The sequence below is a fragment of the Aythya fuligula genome, chromosome 17 (assembly GCF_009819795.1).
Source record: "Aythya fuligula isolate bAytFul2 chromosome 17, bAytFul2.pri, whole genome shotgun sequence".
Classification (NCBI taxonomy): Eukaryota; Metazoa; Chordata; class Aves; order Anseriformes; family Anatidae; genus Aythya; species Aythya fuligula.
The window spans coordinates 7,213,568-7,231,149 of record NC_045575.1 but is presented as its reverse complement, the minus strand read 5'-3'; the positions used below and the strand labels follow the sequence as shown (position 1 = coordinate 7,231,149).

At 59.9% G+C, this 17,582-nt stretch overlaps 2 protein-coding genes across 3 annotated transcripts; one reads left to right on the top strand and one right to left on the bottom strand.

Moving 5' to 3' along the window:
• The first annotated feature begins 276 nt into the window (after positions 1–276).
• SDSL (serine dehydratase like) lies at positions 277–2,495 on the top strand. 2 transcript variants are annotated; one of them, XM_032199405.1, is made up of 8 exons: positions 281–313; positions 421–582; positions 694–733; positions 971–1,110; positions 1,291–1,379; positions 1,473–1,700; positions 1,913–2,037; positions 2,117–2,495. In XM_032199405.1, the coding sequence occupies exons 2-8, from the start codon at positions 430–432 to the stop codon at positions 2,308–2,310; spliced, it is 969 nt and encodes a 322-aa protein (XP_032055296.1). In that variant the 5' UTR covers positions 281–313; positions 421–429; the 3' UTR covers positions 2,311–2,495. The 2 variants fall into 2 exon arrangements, with proteins under 2 accessions (XP_032055295.1, XP_032055296.1); XM_032199404.1 differs by having other exon boundaries at positions 277–582.
• Positions 2,496–4,947: 2,452 nt separating this feature from the next.
• Positions 4,948–10,586, bottom strand: LHX5 (LIM homeobox 5). The gene is made up of 5 exons (XM_032199282.1): positions 10,414–10,586; positions 8,515–8,738; positions 7,224–7,501; positions 6,387–6,552; positions 4,948–5,315 (listed from the first exon to the last, which is right to left on the bottom strand). The coding sequence occupies exons 1-5, from the start codon at positions 10,584–10,586 to the stop codon at positions 4,948–4,950; spliced, it is 1,209 nt and encodes a 402-aa protein (XP_032055173.1).
• Between the last annotated feature and the right edge of the window lie 6,996 nt (positions 10,587–17,582).

Below are 17,582 nucleotides of genomic sequence, written 5' to 3'. Positions count from 1 at the left end.
TCTTGCCAAAATTTTGCGTGTTTGTGCCAATTGCCAAGGGAGAGGGGCTGCGGTGCCAACAAACCCTGGCGCGGCCACTTGTGTTTTTTTTTTTTTTTTATGGGGGGGAGGGAGTTGGCCACAATCAGCCGAAGGAGGCAGAGTCCTGAAATCTGCTGGGGAAGCACATTTCTGGCCAGGCCTGAGCTCGGCGTGCTGGCACGGAGCCTGCGGCCACCGGCACAGCCCCTCCGACGTCACCTCGCCGCCTTCCCTCCCCAGACGTCGCTCCGGGAGCGGGGCAGGAGGCGCGGGGACGCACCGCGGGCACCAGGTACCCCTGGGGACCGAGCCCACCTGCGGCTCTCCCGGCCCTCAGGCTGCTTTCTGTGGGTTTTAGGGGGGTTTGGGGACACCGGCGGTGACCCCAACACCTGGCAGAGCGCGGCCATGGAGGCCGAGAGGCCCTTCCACCTCGTGTCCCCGCTCCTGGAGAGCCTGCCCCTGTCCCGTGTGGCGGGGACCAAGGTCTACATGAAGCTGGAGAACGTGCAGCCCACCGGCTCCTTCAAGATCCGGGGCATCGGGCACTTCTGCCAGGAGGTGAGCGTGGCAGGGGGGTCATGGGGGGGGTGTAATGGGGGCACCCGGTGCTGCCTTCGGTTTTGGGGCCACGTGGCTGTGTCCTTTCCTCTTCTTCCTCCTGTTTTCCAGGCTGCCAAGAAGGGCTGCCAGCACTTCGTGTGCTCCTCAGGTAATTTTTTTGGGGGGAGGGAGGATGGGGGACACCCCCTGCTTCCCAGCCCCTCATCCTCGTGCCCCCCTCTCCCCCAGTTTTGGGGTTGCTCCCAGTGGGGTGCCGCATGGGGGAGAAACCATGCGTCCCCCTGCATGGATCACCCCGGGTGTCTGGAGGAGATCTGACCCTGGAGGAGGGGAGGGGGGGGTCGAACCCTTCAAATGAAAGCCCCCCCCGTTTTTTTTTTGGCAGGGGGCAACGCGGGCATGGCTGCGGCGTACGCAGCCAGGAAGCTGGGGCTGCCGGCCACCGTGGTGGTGCCCAGCAGCACCGGCCCCGGCACCGTGCGCAGGCTGCAGGAGCTGGGGGCGACGGTGGAGGTCTGCGGCAAGGTAGGGCGCCCACCCCAAAAATTGGGGCTTGGGGGGGACCTCGGTGCCCGTGGGTGAGCACGGACCCCAAAAACGCTCCCTCCTGCGTTGGGTTTTGGGTTTCTCTGCGGTGACAAGGGGCACATCGCCAGGGCCCCAGGGCTGGATGCGGCCCCGCTGAGCACCCCTCGCACCCCCCAGGTGTGGGATGAAGCCAACCACAGAGCCCTGGAGCTCACCAACACCCCCGGCTGGGTCAGCGTCCACCCCTTCGACCACCCCTTGGTGTGGTGAGTGCCGCCGGGGCTCAGCTCCGCGCCCCGCATCCCCATCCCCGAGGGTCGGGCGGGTTTGGGGTGCCCACCGCCACCAAAATCCCCCAGGCAGGGCCACGCCAGCCTGGTCCAGGAGCTGAAGGACTCGCTGGAGGCCAAGCCTGATGCCATCGTGCTGGCAGTGGGTGGCGGGGGGCTGCTGGCCGGCGTGGTGGCCGGGCTGCAGCAGGTGGGGTGGCCCGACGTCCCCATCGTCGCCGCCGAGACCTGGGGGGCGCACAGCTTCCACGCAGCGCTGGAGGCCGGCCACCTCGTCACCCTGCCCGACATCACCAGGTGAGCGCTGGGGACACCTCTCCATCAGCAGGGGGTCCCCAACGTGACCACGGACCCCCCTTGGAAAGGTGCTGGGGGGCTCTGCGTCCTCGGCACATGGCACTGGGCCGTGGGTGTCATGAGCTGGCCGTTCCCAGCCAGCTCTGCCACCCCCACGATGGGTCCCCGAGGGGATGGCGTGTCCCAGGGCCACCCTGACCCTATTTTCCCAGCGTGGCCAAGTGCCTGGGGGCGCAGACGGTGTCGGCGCGGGCACTGCAGTGCGCACAGGAGAGCCGGGTCCTCTCCCAGGTGGTGGAGGACGCCGAGGCCGTGCGCGCCGTGGAGCAGTTCCTGGGTGAGCAGGGGGGGACGGGGACACCGAGAGAGGTGCCCAACAACGGGGCCAGGCTCTCAGGATGTCCTCGTCCCTACAGATGACGAGAGGATGCTGGTGCAGCCGGCGTGCGGGGCGGCGCTGGCCGTGCTCTACTCGGGGCGGCTGCAGCGGCTGCAGCGCGAGGGGCGCCTGGGGACCCCCCTGGGCAGCGTGGTGCTGGTGGTCTGCGGCGGCAGCAGCATCACGGCGGCACAGCTGCGGGGCCTGAAGAGCCAGCTGGGGCTGGAGTGACCCCCCCCGGGTGTCCCCCCCCTTCCCCACGTCGCCCCAAAGGTGCTGAGTGGAGTGGGGAAACTGAGGCACGGCCCCGGGGACGCCGCGGCTGGAGCCTCAATCAGCGAGCGCTCCTGCTCTGGCTAATTTGCCACTGTCTCGATGCGTTATTATTCTAATGATTATTAATTATTACAACCCTCGCCCGTCCCTCCTGTGCTGTCAGAAGGGAACAGCGTGCGCGGACCTGCTGCTTACGGGGATTTATTGGGGGGGGTCCCCAGCCATGTGTCCGTTCGTCCATCCCAAAGCACATGTGCCCCCCCATCCCCTGATTTGGGGTCTCTCTCCCACCAGGGCCCCCACCCCCGACTGCCCCCCAGCTTACCACCTTTGCCCCAGCTCCCACCAGTTGATCCATTTAGCCCCAGTGCCCGTTTTGCCCTTTCCAGCCCCAAAACCCTCCTCAACCTCCCCCTGGAGCAGCTGCTGAAGCCCGTTCCCCTTGCCCGCCTGCCTGCCCTGAAGCCTTCTCCTCCCTTCTTTCCCTTTTTCCCTTTTCCCCAATAAATCCCCCCGGCCCGGCCAGCCCCCGCAATGCCTCCTGGAGGACCGAACCCCATAAATCAAAGCCCTGCTGCTCCGTCGTGGGCAGTAGCTTATGTAAAAAGGTGTTTCCAGGGAGCACCGAAGGCTGGAGAATCCTATTACAAGGCGCACTATTAATTATCAGGAGTCAGCCTGCCCTCCCCCTGCCATTTTTTATCCCGGGTCCCGGCCCCGATTACTTTCCACCTTTCCCACCTCAACCTCCTCGCACGGAGCCCCCGCCAGCATCCCAAATCCCAGGGGTGCCCCAGCACCCCGCAAACCACCCTCGGCCATGCGGCTGGGGCGTGATAATTAGCGTAAGGCTAATGACAGCAGCACACTAATAATAACGAGCAGGCGGCACGCGCCCTTGTGCTTTAATCCCCATAACGAGGCCGGGCAGAGGTCACCGGGACGCGGTGCCACCCGCAGGGGCAGCACCTCTCCTGTCCCCACCGCCTGCGCTCGTGCCTCAGTTTCCCCTCAGTTTCCCCGTGCGCCGCGCGCTTTTCTCGGTGTCCCCTCCCGTGGTGGCACGGGAAGGAAAAATTCCTCCACTTGGCTGAACGGGGCGGGGGGAAAAAAAAATTAAAAAATAAAAATAAAAAGAGGCAGCGGAGCGGCTGGCTGGCCATAAATCAGCAGCGGGACTTAAAATTCAGGTCAGCGAGAGGGGCTCTGGGAAGCCGGCGCGGGAAGGTAATTTATTCGGTTTATATCTTTTTACTGCAAGGCGAGGGGGGGAGGCCAGACCTCGGCCGCGATTTTGCATTTTAAATATTAGTTTGGGGCCGCTTCGTGTGCTGGGGGGCACGGGGGTGTCTGCTTCTCCTCGCAGGCCCCCGATGAAGGGGGCCGGGGCCCGGAGCAGGTAGCTCAGGGGTTTTTATCCACACCGAACAACGCCAGGCGCTCACACCAGTGGCCTCCACGAGAGGCAGCGGGGACAGGAAACCCACGGCGCCTTCAGAAAACAACTTTTTTTCATCTTTCTTTCCCCTTCTCCTTCCTTTTTCCTATCTTTTTTCCCCCCACCTTCATCCTCTCTTCTCCCCCCCCCACCCCAGCACCACCCCATCCCCAGCCTCCGAAACCAGAATAAAACTCGGAGCCTCCGCTGACTGCAAGTACGATAAATAATCAGTAAACACAAAAACATACTTTATTTGTTTCTCCTTTATACAAAATAAAGAAACTAGAAGCAAAAACTATAATACATCCTCGGACCCGCGGGGCCGCCGGGACGCGCTGGGCTCGGCGGAGGCTCGGCCTTCGTTTGCGCCGCGCGCCGGTTTTGTGCCGCGTTTCTTTGTTTGTCTCCTTTTTTTATTATTTTTTATTATTTTTTTCTGCCTCTTTCCAGTCCCGGGCGCTTCTTCGCCTCCCCCCCCCACCCCTTCTTCCCCTAAAATTTAGGTTGGCCGAGCTCAGCGGGATGCTCGGGGAGCCCCCTGCCCGGCCTCCCGTCCCCCCCTCCCCGCGGCCTCGCCAAAAAAAAAAACCACCCAGCGGGTCCCAACCCACCTCCTCCTGGGGAACAAAACGGGGGAACAACGAAAGCGAGGGGCTGAGGGGGGGGCTGCTATTCCCCGTGTCCCCCCCCTGGCCCCGTTATATCGGGACGAAGGATGGGGATCTTTAAAAAGAGGCTAATTAGCACTGGGGGGGGGGGGGGGGGAGCCCCGCAGCAGCCCCCCGGCACCGGTGGGACCCGTGTCCAGGCGAGTTCAGCTTTGGTCCGAGAGGTGGTGGTCCCGACGCCGGCGGGGGGCACAAAGGGGGGTCTCGGGGCACGTTGTGTTGCCCCCACCCCAATAAAAGAGGGGGCACAGTGTGGGGAGGGGGAGGTAGCGGGGTGCCCCCAGCATCGGGATGGGGCTGCGGTGCCGGGGAGGATGCGTTTTGGCATCGGAGGGCGGCCGTGGCATCGGGGTTGTGGTTTTATTTGGGGGAAAAGGGGGGGGGTGTCCGTCAGCCGGTGTGCCCCGGGGGGCATGGAGGGAGGTGTGGGGTGGGGATTTGTTGGGGGGGGGGGTGGGGAAGAGGCGCGTCCCCCCCCCGGCTCTACCACACCGCCGCCTCGCTCAGCTCCGGGTTGGGGTGCGCGAGCGCCCCGCTGTAGCCGCTATTGCTGGACATGGAGAAGGGGGGGCTCGGCCCCCCGCTGAAGACCTCCCCCGGGATGGGGTGCAGCGAGCCCGTCATCCCCGGCTCGGGGCTGGGGGTGTCGGGGTGCGAGATCATATCCGTGTACCTTTGGTTTTCTGAGGAGTGGTGTCCGCTTAGGGGGGGCTCCAAGGGTCCCAGGGGCGTGGAGCCGGGTCCTGAGTTCTGAAGGTAGCTGGGGTCGGCCGGGGACTGGGCCTGGGAGGGGGGCCCGTGGGGGAAAAAGTCATAGTTGCCTCCCGGCCCGTAGTAGTCACCTTGGTAATCTGCAATTGGGGGGGGGAAAGGTTGGAGCCGGCCCCCGGTGCCGTCACCCCGAGCCCCCCGCACCACCATGGGCATGACCCCATCACAGCCCCCCCACCCCAAAATGGTGCTTTTGGGGCGCTCAGCACCTCTTGGAGGCAAAAAGACCCCCCCTGATAGCCCCCCCATCCTAACACCGTGGCATTTTTGGGGTGGGAAGGGGAGGAAATAGGGGAAGGGGAGGGCGAGGGGCTGGGGTAACCGGGGTGAGGTGGGCGTGATCCCATTATTTTATGGGGAAAAGTATTTACAGGTGTAGAAATATTTCTATTTTTATATGTATTTATGTATACACACATATATAAATAAATAAATAAAAGGAGTGGGGGAAATGTGTGTATATGTAATGGGGAGATAGATAGGGGAAATATATATAAATGGGGAATAGATAATATATGGGGGGAAATATATATATAAAATATATATTTAACACATATGGGTATATAAAACACTTATAAATATATATATAGCACATATGGATATATAAATATATATAAATATACGATGCATATATACATAATGGGGAATATAATCCCATTTATCAGCCTGGAAGGGCTCGAGACCCCAACCTCAAGGGGTGCCCCCAAAGCCCCTGGGCTCGGGGGAGCTCTGGAGATGCAGCACCGGGACCCTGGCAGCAGTAGGGGTGTAGGGAAGGTGGTGGGGGCGTTTTGTCCAAAATTAGGAGGTGTTGCCCCAAAAGCCGTGGGGGCTCCCCGCTGCCTGTCCCATCCCGGCGGGGTGTCGGGGGGCGTTGGGGGCGGCGGTGACCTTCCATATGCTGCGGGCCCGGGAGGTAATGGGAACAAATGCGGCCTGAAAGGGGCACAAAAGCCCGCAGCTGGGGCTTTGTTCACCGGAGAGGGGCCGCGCCGCCACCGCTGCCACCGCCGCCACCACTGCCACCGCCACCGTCACCCTGAGCCTGGCAGCAGCACGGGGATCGGGGAGGAGAGGGACAAAGGGGATGGCGAGGGGGAAAGGAAAAGGGAAGAGGGATGGGGAAGGGGCTCCCGCGGCCGGTCCCTCACCTCCGTAGTAGGTGTAGGGCGTCGAGCCGAGCATCTCGGACTCGTCGAGGCGGCCGCCCAGGGGCCGCATCCTGCGGGGGCTGCGGAAGAAGGCGTGCCGGCGGGCACCCAGCGCGCTCAGCTGCTTCATCCGGCGCTCCTTGGACCGGCGGTTCTGGAACCAGACCTGCAGCAGGGGGGCCAACGTCAGCCCCTAAGGATCCCCCCCCTGCACGCCTCCCCAGATCCTCCGGGATAACCCCCTCCCCAAAATAAATCGGCCAGGGGTGGATGGGGAAAGGGGTAAAAATGTTGTCACCGCCTGGGGAGGGATTTCCTGGGGATGGATGGGGATAAAAGGGATGAGGCGGATGCCTTCTTTTGGGGCATTCCCTCACCTGAACCGAATCTACTCCTGGCTGGAGGGGGGGCTAAATTATTGCCCCCCTCCTGAACCCGAGGACCCGCACACGTGGGGGCACACACACACCCGCTGCCCTGTGCATGGAGTGAGGACGGCACCAGCGCGGCGGGAGCGCCCTCCCCTATTAGCCCTATTAAACTCGTTAATCCCTATATTTCCACCGGGATTTTTATATATATATATTTTTTTGGGGTGGGGAAGAGCAGCAGGGACGTGCCGGGCAGGGACCATCAGCCTCTCTTTGCCCCCCTGGGGGCAGCGCCTTCTGCCCTCACCGGTGGCCAACGCTCGGCACTGGGGGTCCCGCCGGTCCTCCGTCCCCACCCCAAATTGCCCCGGCCCCCGGGGGAGGACATCACCACCCCGACCCTGACGTCACCGTCGAGGTGATGACGTCACCGTCCATCCCGTGACATCACACGGGGGGGGCTCACCTGGATGACTCTCATGTTGAGGCCGGTCTCCTGCGCCAGCTGCTCGCGGATGTGCCGGGTGGGCTTTGGGGTGGCGGCGAAGGCGGCTTTGAGGGTCTCCAGCTGCTTGGCCTTAATGGTGGTGCGGGGCCCCCGGCGCTTGGTGCCCGAGTTCTGCTCCTCGTTCTCGTTGTTGGTGGTCTCCTTGTCCGACGAGGTGGAGTTGTCCGTCTCCTTGGGGTCGTCCTGCATGGGGTCCTGGAGATCCGGGGACAAACTCCTGTCTGTACATGAGGACACTGTAAAGGAGACCCAGAGAGGAAAGGGGGGGGGGGGGGGGCGGATGGCTTAGGAGAGAGAGCGACCCCCTTCTCCTCTGCCCTCCCCTTCCCACCGAGCCCGGATGCTTGCAGGAAATGGGGAGGGGGATTTTTGGGGGTGCTGGGTGCGGATCGCCTTTGCGCCCCCCCCTAAACAACGCACGGAGCTCGTGGCAAGCATCGCCCGGCCCGGCCCCGCACGCCGGCATCTGAGCTGGCGACCCTATGAAGCTCCCCCCCACAAACTGCTTGGGGGTTCAGCAGCCGGGGGGGGGGCATTTTGGGGAGGGGGCGGCCCCCTCTGAGCACACCACAGCCCCCGGCGCTCCCCCTCTCCCCCCCACCGTGCCGCTCGCACCGGGGATGCGCTGCTGGGAGAAATGCGAGGGTCGGGGGGGATTTTGGGGGGGGGTCCAGTCACTGCCTTGAGCCTGGCTCACACCCCTCCCCCCCCAGCCGCCCCCTCACTGCCCCCCCCGGGGCCCCTGATGCCAGCACCCCCCCAGGCCAAGCTCTACTCGCCTCGCTCGCAGCAGCGGCCCCACTGACTGGCGTGGCAGGATCCGGCCCCGGGTGCTGGACGGAGAGAGAGCCCACGGAAGGGGGTGAGCACGGGCGGCTGGCATTGCTGGGACAGCACGAGCGGGCCTGATCCTGCCGTCCTGCCGCAGAGACAGCTTCCAAGGAAGTCAAATGGGAGCTTTGCCTCTGGGTGAAAGGAGGCGAAGGATCAGGCCCGCGGCGCGGGGGGCACCGGGCACACTCGCGGTGGGGTGGGGGGGGGGCTCGGTGTAAAGCGGGGAGGTGGGCGTGCGTGGGGGGGCACCACGAGCATCCGTGGGGAGCAACGGGGGCTTAGAAGGCGTCTGGCCCCCATCCCAACCCTGCTCCACGGGGGGAACGCGGGGCCAGAAAGAAAAACCCCGGCACCGGGGTGGGCACCGGCGCAGGATGCGTCCCCCTCGGTGTCCCCGAGGCCACGCGGCGCGTACCTGAGTTGAGGCTGCCTTCCTTCAGGGTGGGGGAGTTCAAATAATCCTCTTTGCAAACAAATTTGTTCTCGTCTATGATATAGAGTTCCTCGCCCGTGGAGAGCTGCTTGTTGCAGACCATGCAGGTGAAACAGTTCAGGTGGAACACTTTGTTCCGCGCTTTCCGGACCAGGTCGCTGGGGGAGATGCCTTGGGAGCAGCCGGCGCATTTGGTACCAAACCTCCTGGGGGGGTGGGGATTAAAAAAGAAAAAGAGAGGTGAGAGGCACGATTTTGGGGAGCGCACACGGCACCGCATCGGGAATGCTTTGTACCCCACAACCCCATTTCCCCGGGGAGCTCGGGTTTGGGGTCCTCTCCTAGAGGACACGGGGGTCGCCCCCTCTCCAAAAGGGTAGGGGGTGAAGGGGGGGGGGTCGCTCCTCCTAGCCCAGCAGGGGGGGATTTCTCGTCCCCCCTCCCCATCCCGCATATCGCGGCCGGAGGGCACCGGGCCGGGCGCTCGGGGTAGCGGGGAGCACCGGGAGCAAACCGGGGGGCGGCGGCGGGGCCCGAAAGGACCCCGGGGCCGGGAGCTCGGGACCATCCTGCACCCCCCTTCCACCCCCCCGTTGTATTTTATTTTAATTTTTCCAGCTCGGAGCCGCCGCTTCGCACAGCTCCGGCTTCCCTCCCCTGCGCGCAGCGCTTTTCCCCGGCCGATGTTTTATTTTATTTTTATTTTTCCCCTTTTCATTCCTTTTATTTATCTTAATTTTTATTTTTTTATTTTTTTCCCGGGAAACGAAAAAATGCAGAAAACGATTTCCTCGAGGAAAAAAAAATAAAAATAAAAAGAAATAAAGAAAGAAAACAAAAAGGAGAAAACCAAAAGCCGCACACGGTGGCTGTGGCTGTGGCTGCCAGGCCCGGGGGAGCCGGGGGCTGCCAGGCCGGGGGGGGGGGAATGGGGCTGGGGGGGGTCCGGGGGGTCCCCCCTTTTTTCCTCCTGGCCTCGGCACAACTTCTGCTGCCCGCGCTGCCGCCCGTGACGTTGATGTAGTGAAAGCATTACGGGTCGTAAGTCATTTTCCCCTTCCCATCCCGGCCCCTAATTTCCTCCCCGGCACCTTATCGGAGTCATTAGGGGCATTTAAGGAGCGGAGGAGCGCGGGGGGGCCCCCGGGGCCGGGGGAAAATAGGGGGGCCAAGGAACGGCCCGGCGGGGAAGCGCCGCCCGCAGCGTTTTGGTGGCAAAAGGCGAGATTTTGGCACCGGCTTCGGCGGGGCCCCGGGGTGGTTTTTTTGTGCCTTTTTTTTTTTTTTTTTTTTTTTTTTGGGGGGGGGGGGGGGGGGTCGGCAGAGAGGGCCGCGGGCCCGGCTGCTTTTGAAGGCAAGGTCACACAAGGAGCTGGGGGGGGGGAGATAAAGCACAGCCCCCCCCCAACCTCGGGCTGCAGCGCAGCCCCTGGCCCCATCTTCGCCGCGCCCTGCCCGGGCACCGCGGGTTGGAGCCCCGGGAGGGACGGACGGGGATGGGGGGAGCCCCCCAGATCCCGGGGGGAGACCCCCCAGAACCAGGGAAGAGAGCCCCAAATCCCTGGGGAGACCCCCAGAACCCAGGAGGAGCCCCCCAGCTCCCGGGAAGGAAGGATGGGGATGGGGGGAGACCCCCAGATCTCGAGGGGAGACCCCCCAGATCCCAGTGGGAGACCCCCAACTCTCAGGGGGAGGCCCCCCATCTCTTGAGGAGCCCCCCCATCCTTTGGGGAGTCCTCCTCATCCCTTGGGGAGCCCCCCAGCCCCTCTCCTCTTCCCCGCCGGGCTGGGAGCGGCAGCGGCACCGCATCCCCTCGGTGTGGGGTATGTTTTTTGTTGTTTTTTTGTCGTTTTTTTTTTTTTGGGGGGGGTGCCACTCACCTGAAAAAGTCATTTTTGCAGTAGAGTTTGCCTTCCCTGGAGAAGCATTTCTCGGTCAGGTTGCACTTGCACTCGCAGCACTGGACGCATTTGATGTGCCATGCCCTGTCCAAGACGTTGAGCAGAAAGCGGTCCAGGATCGGCCTCTCGCAGCCCGCACAATGCACCATCATCACCTCCGCCGGGGGAAAGGAGCCTCGCCACCGAGAAGTCAGAGCCCCGAGCGAGGTCTCACAAAAATTCAACCGTCGGGAAAAAAAAATAATAATAATAATAAAAAAAATAAAAAATAAGAACACACCAGGAAGAAAAAAAAATCTCAAAAATTAAAGGAGGGGAGCGGAGCTGTCAAGTTCTTCCCCCTCTTCTCTCCGGCGGGGATGGAAAAAATAAAAACACAAAACCCAAAAGCCCAAAGAAAAAAAAAAAAAAAAAAAAAAAAAAAAAAAAGACCCCCCCCCCCAAAAATCCAAAACGGCCCCGAAAAAGCCCGAAGGGACGCCCCCGGCCCCTCCGTCGTGCTGGGGGGCTGTGCGGCAGCGGGCAGGGCAGGAGGGGTGCATGAACGCCCCCCCTGCAGCCGGCAGCCCCGGTGCCTCGCTGTGCTCCGCCGCCGCCGCGCCGCCACTCTCATGCTGTCCCCATGGCCAGCTTTGTCCCCCGCCTTAGTTAATTCGCGCATCCTTATTCAGATTTGGTGACGTGGGGGCCCGCGTCGGCCGCCCGGTGGCCAATGGCATCCCGGTGGCCATGGCAACCTCTTAATTTATAGCATATCTAAATTGGCTCCAGCCCTGCGCTTGGCACAGAGGGAAAAAAACAACGCGCCTCTATTGTTGAGGGTGGCTTGTACCTGCGCCGCCAAGTGAGTACGCACCTGGCTTGGGGGGGGCCGCCCGGGGGGCTCCGCTCGGGCTTTTAATTGTATTTTTTTAAATTTCCCTCCTTCTATAATTTAATTTATCCCAGAGGGATGCTCGGGGAGGGCTCCCCATCCCGGCTCGGGATGGGGAAGGCAGCACCTGTTTTCTCGACGGGATCGCTTTTGGTGTTATTAGTATTGTTATTTCGTATCATTTATTTTGGCCGGGCCGGGAGGTAAAAGGAACGAGGGAGGGGAGGGGAATTGGGGGAGAAGGGGGGAGGAGGATTTTTGGGGAGGGGGGAAAGAAAAAGGGAGGGGGCGCAAAGTTGCGCTGCGGGCCCCCCGAGGGGCTTTGTGGAGCTGCCGTGGGGGCCCCGCGATGCGGGGATGAACGGGGAGGAAGGGGAGGAAGAGGAGGAAGGGGTGGAAGGGGAGGAAGGAGAGGAAGAGGAGGAAGGGGAGGAAGAAGAGGAAGGGGAGAAAAAAGAGGAAGAAGAGGAGGAGGAGGCCGGGACGGGGCCGCCGCACTTCTCCGCTGTTTTTTTCTCCCCAGCTGCAGGTGCGGCGGGGCTGTGCCGAACCGGCTGCCCCCGGGGATCCGGCCCCTGGGGACCCCCCGAATCCCCCCGGCCGCCCCCTGAAACCCCGCAGCCGGCGAGGGGAACGGCAGAGGAAAGCCAAAAAAAAAAAAAAAAAAACAAAAACAGAAACAAATCCGCAGCATTAAGGACATCGCCGGGAGAGGGAAAAGGAGGCGGATTTGTGTGGTTCGGGGCAAGAGGATGGAGGAGAGAAAATACGGAGAGGAGGCCACCGAAAAGAAAGAAATAAAACAAAAGGTAAAGAAAAAGAGAGCAGAGAAAGAAACGAAAAATAATAATATTTTTTTAAAAAAAGAGTGAAAAGTGAAAAAACCTGCAGACGAAAGCAGAGAAAAAAGAAACAAGAAAAAAAGAGAAGAGAAAGGAAAACGGGAGAGTGAGGAAAAAATAAAGAACAAAAATAAACGAAAACGGATGGAAAGAATGAAGGAAAAACGAAAAATAATAAAAAAGAAAATCAGAAAGAAAAAAGGTAAAGGAAGCTAGGAAGAGGTGAACGAAAAAAAAAAAAAAAAAGAAGAAAAGAAATAAAATAAGGGAAGAAACCAGGCAGGAAAACCATCGGGAGCACGGAAATGGAAGAAGAGAGAAACGGGAAGGAATGAAAGAAAGGATGGAAAATAAAGGGCACGAAAAGGAGAGCTGGAGAAAGCGCGAGCGAGGAAGGAAGGAAACGAAGGAAAACAAAGAGAGGAGGTGAGAAAGAAGGAGAGAGAAGGAAATAAATGAAGAAGGCACCGGCTAAGGAGGGAAGGAGCAGGACGGGAGGAGGCGACGGGAGCGCCCGCTGTGCCCTTCCCCAGCGCGCTGCGCCCGAAGTTTGCCCTCAGGGGGGTTTCGCCGCTGAATTTCCACGCCGGGGAGAGACCTCGGGGAGGGTCGGGGCCGGGGGTCACGGCCCCGGTACCGGCCCCAACACCGGCCCCGGGGGGGGCCCGGCAATTCCCCCCCGCGCTGCGCCCCGGAGCCGCGCAGCAGAGCCGCGTTCCCACGGACTTGTTCCCGAGGTAGGTGCGGGTGCCCAAAGGCGTGTGCCCGCGGGAGGTGCGCGCACACGCGTGGACACGCACCCCCACGCGTGCACACCTCCAGGCCGGGGCAGCGTGCCCGCGCTCCTGCGCGCACCCGCGCCCTCCCCACGGGCACAGCCGGGCCGCGGGGGGCTCCCGGTGCGCCCCGTCGGGGGCCGCGGCTCTCGGTGGGCTCGGACCCGGTCCCACGGTGGGGGGGGAACGGTTTTGGGGAGGGGGACACACCGGGAGGGCGTGGGGAGGCGCCGAGCACACGCTGCCACGGGCACGCGTGGAGGTGCCGGATAGGGGGTGCGGAGCTTGTGCGCCCCCGCGCACCCCCGTTCCCACGGCTTGGCGGAGCCTCCCGTAACCCACCCCCCCCTCCACGGGGCTGGCCGATTCTTCCCGAAGAACCCCCCCGGACACCCCCGGGATCCTCCCCGGCACAACACCGGGACTCCCTAGAACCCGCCCGGGGTCCACTCGGAACCTTCCTGGGCACCCCCCGGAGACCTCTCCAGGACCCCCCGGGACCTCTCCAGACCCAGGAGAAGGGCGAGGGGGGCTTGGAGGGGGCGCGAGGCGCTGCCAGGCGCTGCCTCTTCCCCCCTCCCACTCCCCGTTTCGTTTGAAAGTAAAGGAACAAATAAAGGCAACGGGGAGGGGAGAAGAAAAACGCACCCCAGGAGCCCCCCAGCCCACCCCCGCTGGCCGCATTCCCCCGGGGTGATTGAGGCAGCGGCACACTGATGGCACCTAACGAACCCGTTGTGTTTTAACAGGGGAGCGCACGGAGAAGCGGCGTCGCTCGTAGAAGATGTCGATGGAATTTACACCCTAAAAAAAAAAATAATAAAAAAAAAAATCCCCTTTCAAGAATAAAGTGTATCAACTTACAACACAACAGACGGCAGAGGGATAAGTGAAACAGACAAAAGACAAACAAGATAATAATCTGTTTCCAATCAGTTAAGCCCTGTAGAATTTGTAATACGCGGTTTGCATATTCCCCCGGTGTTTTGTAATTAATTATCTAGCTGCTAGGATGCTCCGCCGCCGACTTGGTGGAGGTTTTCCCCGATTTCCCCTATTTTCGGGTGCAGCGCGGAGCGGGGCCGGAGGATGCCGCAGCCGCCCCCTCCTCTCCCCGGTAAAAGGGGGCCGGGGCCGTTTTAACATTAAACAAACCCAGCAAGCATCTCGTCGCCGGGCCATAGGCGTTTCTGAGTGACTGCGTTACAAATTGTAAATTTAAATAGCTCACAGGATTCATTACCTCCCGCGTCTGATTTCACCCAGCCGTGAAAAATTGTCCTGGTGTACCACTGAGAAAGGGTTTGCTGCAAAGAGCCACAGCCTAATCACCAGCTTTCTCTCTCCAACAAAAGTGTAATTATTTTGTTTTGGGTGTAAATATAACCCACGGTACAAAAAAAAAAAAAAAAAGGAAAAAAAGAAAAAAAAAAAAGATAAACCTCCAGCAGCGTCTGAATGCATCGTGGGGCCGTTTAGAAAGATCCGTCCTAAATTAATACCAAGGTTAAAAGGGGACGTGGAAATTTCCGAGAGGTGCGGGGGGTGCTGGGGGTTGCGGAGCTGCGGAGCCCCGAGCATCACCACAGCCCCCCCGGAGCTCCCCCGGCAAGGAGGGACCCCAACCCGGGAGGGATCCCAACCCCGACCCCAATCTCCTGCCCCCAGGATGGGCCCCGGTGCCCCTCCCGATTTCTCCGTGCCCCCCCCAAATCTCCTCCTCTCTTCCCCTTTTCGGTACCGGGGAGCCCGGCCCGGGGGGGGTTTTGCTCGCCGCGGGTGTTTTTGTGCACAGCGGGAGGGGAACACACAAATAAACAATCAAACCAACCCAAAACCAACATGAAAAAAACGAAATCCAAACGAAGAACGAAGGGATTTTTTTTTCACCTTTTTTTCTTGGTTTTAACGGATTTATCGGTGCCTCCCCTCCCAGCTCCATCCCCGGGTTTCGGAGAGGGGAACGGCACCAAACGAAAAGGGGCGGCAGGAGATGAGGGGGGCTCCGGGAACAGGCTCCTGGGGGACGTTTATAGGGAAAATAAAAGGGATATTTTTTTTTTTTTTAAAAAAAGGAAAATTAGGAAAAAATGAAAATTAAATAAAAGGAAAGTTAAAAAAAAAAGAAAATTTAAAGAAAAAAATATAAGAAAATTAAAAGAAAAAACAAAAAAGGAGAAAGGAAAATAAAGGAGAAATGAAAAAAAAACCACACACAGAAGAGGGAAGGGTGCGGGATGGAGCCCGCAGCCCCCGGTGCCCCGGGGCTCTCCGGCTTTTGGGGGCGGCCGGCCCCGACCCCCCCCGACTCCCCGACGCCCACCCCCTGTCCCCCCACCCCCGGCCCCAGCCCCCAGCCCTTTCCCGGTGCGGCAGCGGGGCCGGCGGTCGGGATTTCTCCGCTCGCTTTCCCTTCTCCCTTCCCACAGCTGTTTGAATCGGTTGATTTTTATTTTTTTTATATACCTATTTTTTCAATTTCCGAGGGTGGCGGTAATTGGAGAGGCTTTAATTACCCCCACACCCACCCTCCCCGAGCTCCAGCCCCATCCCGGGGCCCCGTCCCCATCCCCTGCTCTCCATCCCTGCCATTTGGGACCCCCAAAACAAACCCCAAACCACCCCCCTCGCCCCCCCGGAGCCTCGTGTATGCCGCCCCCCCTTGCACCTTGCAATAAACCGAACCTGAGCTTGAGCCACTTAATTTATTTGGGGTGGCGTGGAGGGGTTTTGGGTGTGGGGGGGGGCGCGCAAAACCCTCTCCAAATTTCCTGGGTTTGCCGCACCCTCCCGTCGGTGCGACCTCCCCCCCCAGCCCTTCCTCGGCTCGGGGCCGTCCCCCCCCCGCCGTAGCGGCGCTAATGAGGGTGTGTGTTGACACGGCGAGGCGATGCCCCCGCTTTGCCTTTGTTTGGGAGGTGTGAAAGGAGGGGGATCTGCATGAGAAAAGGCGGCGGCGAGCGCGGAGCTGCGGCGGGACGGAGCGAGCCGGTGCGTGGGGAGGGCGCCCCGTCGGGGCAGGGACCCCCGGAGAGATTGAGGGGGTCGGGGGGGGGGCTGGGGGATAAGGGGTGGGGGCAAGGGGCGCTCCGGGGTACGGTGGTGGCCACCCCGAGGAGGGAAAAGCCCGAGGTTAGGGGGTTGTCGCCCCCCCCTGCTGCCGTCGGGGGGAGGTGGTGGTGGGGTAAATGGGAACCCCTAATGGGAACCTTAAATGGGAACCTCTAAATGGGAACCCCTAATGGGAACCCTAAATGGGAACCCCTAATGGGAACCCCAAATGGGAACCCCAAATGGGAACGTAAAGGGGGTGGGGAAGGGCTGATGGAGATGGGGGTGTCCCCGTCGGGCTGTGCCCCCCCCTCCCTTCCCGTTTCCATGCCCCAGCTTTGATTTTTTCGTGGGAAATAGGGAAAAGGGGATGGGGGGGGGGAGGCGCACGGCCCGCACCCGCGGGCAGGGTTTGGTTGGGGCCGGGTGGTGCCGCTGGGAGCTGCGGGGGGGGCACGGGGGGGTGCTGAGAGTACCCCGAGCCCCCCCCCCCACCGGTATATAACGGGGCCGAGGCGAGGGGTCCCGTGGCTGGGGGGGGGACACACTCGAAGCCCCCCCCGAAGCGCGTCCGGCACAGGCTGCAGAACCCCCCGGGGGGGCCCACGGTGTCCCCCAGCCCCCCCCGTGTCCCCGACCCCCCCCCAATGTCCCCAACCCGCCCCCCCCGCCCCGCCCCCGGCCCTCTCCAGGGTCCTGAACGGCCCCGGCCCCCCCCAGCCCCCCCCGGCCCCGCTCCCTGTCTCGCTCTTTCGCTCCCCCCCCGTTTTTTTTCTCCTTTTATTTTTCTCTCTCTCGATTTCTCTTTTTCTCTCTTTTTTCCCACCCTCTCTTTTCCTTTCCTTGTCTCTCTCTTTTCTCTCTTTTCTTTCTTCGCTCCTCTTTTTCCTCTTTTCTTTTTTCTCTTTCCTCTTTTTTTTTTCTCATCTCTTTTCTTTTTTTTTCTTTTTTCCTTTTTTCCTCTTTCCTCGTTCTTTTTTTTCTTGCTCTTTTTTTCCTTTTCCCTCATTCTCTTTCTTTTACCTTTTTCTTTTTATTTTTCCACTTTCTCATTTTTTTTTCTGTTCCTTTTTCTTTCTCTTTCTTTACCTCCTTTTTTTTTTCTTTTTTCTTTTTTTCTTTTTCCTCTTTTCTATCTTTCTGTTTCCCACTTTTTCTTTCTTTCTTTACCTCTTTTTCTCTTTCTTTCGTTTGCCTCTTTTTCTCTCTTTTTTTTTTCCTTTCTTTTCCCTCTTTTTCTCTTTCCCTTCTTCCCCTTTTTCCTCATTTTCTCTTCCTTTCTTTCCCTCTTTTTCTTTCTTTCATTCGTTTTCATTTTTTTCCTTTTTCTTTTTCCTCTTTCTTTGTCTTTTTCTTATTTTTTCTCCTATTTTTCTTTGTTTCCTCCTTTTCATTTTTATTCTCTCTTTCTCTTTCTTTCTTTCTTTCTTTCTTTCTTTCTTTCTTTCTTTCTTTCTTTCTTTCTTTCTTTCTTTCTTTCTTTCTTTCTTTCTTTCTTTCTTTCTTTCTTTCTTTCTTTCTTTCTTTCTTTCTTTCCTTCTTTCTTTCTTTCTTTCTTTCTTTCTTTCTTTCTTTCTTTCTTTCTTTCTTTCTTTCTTTCTTTCC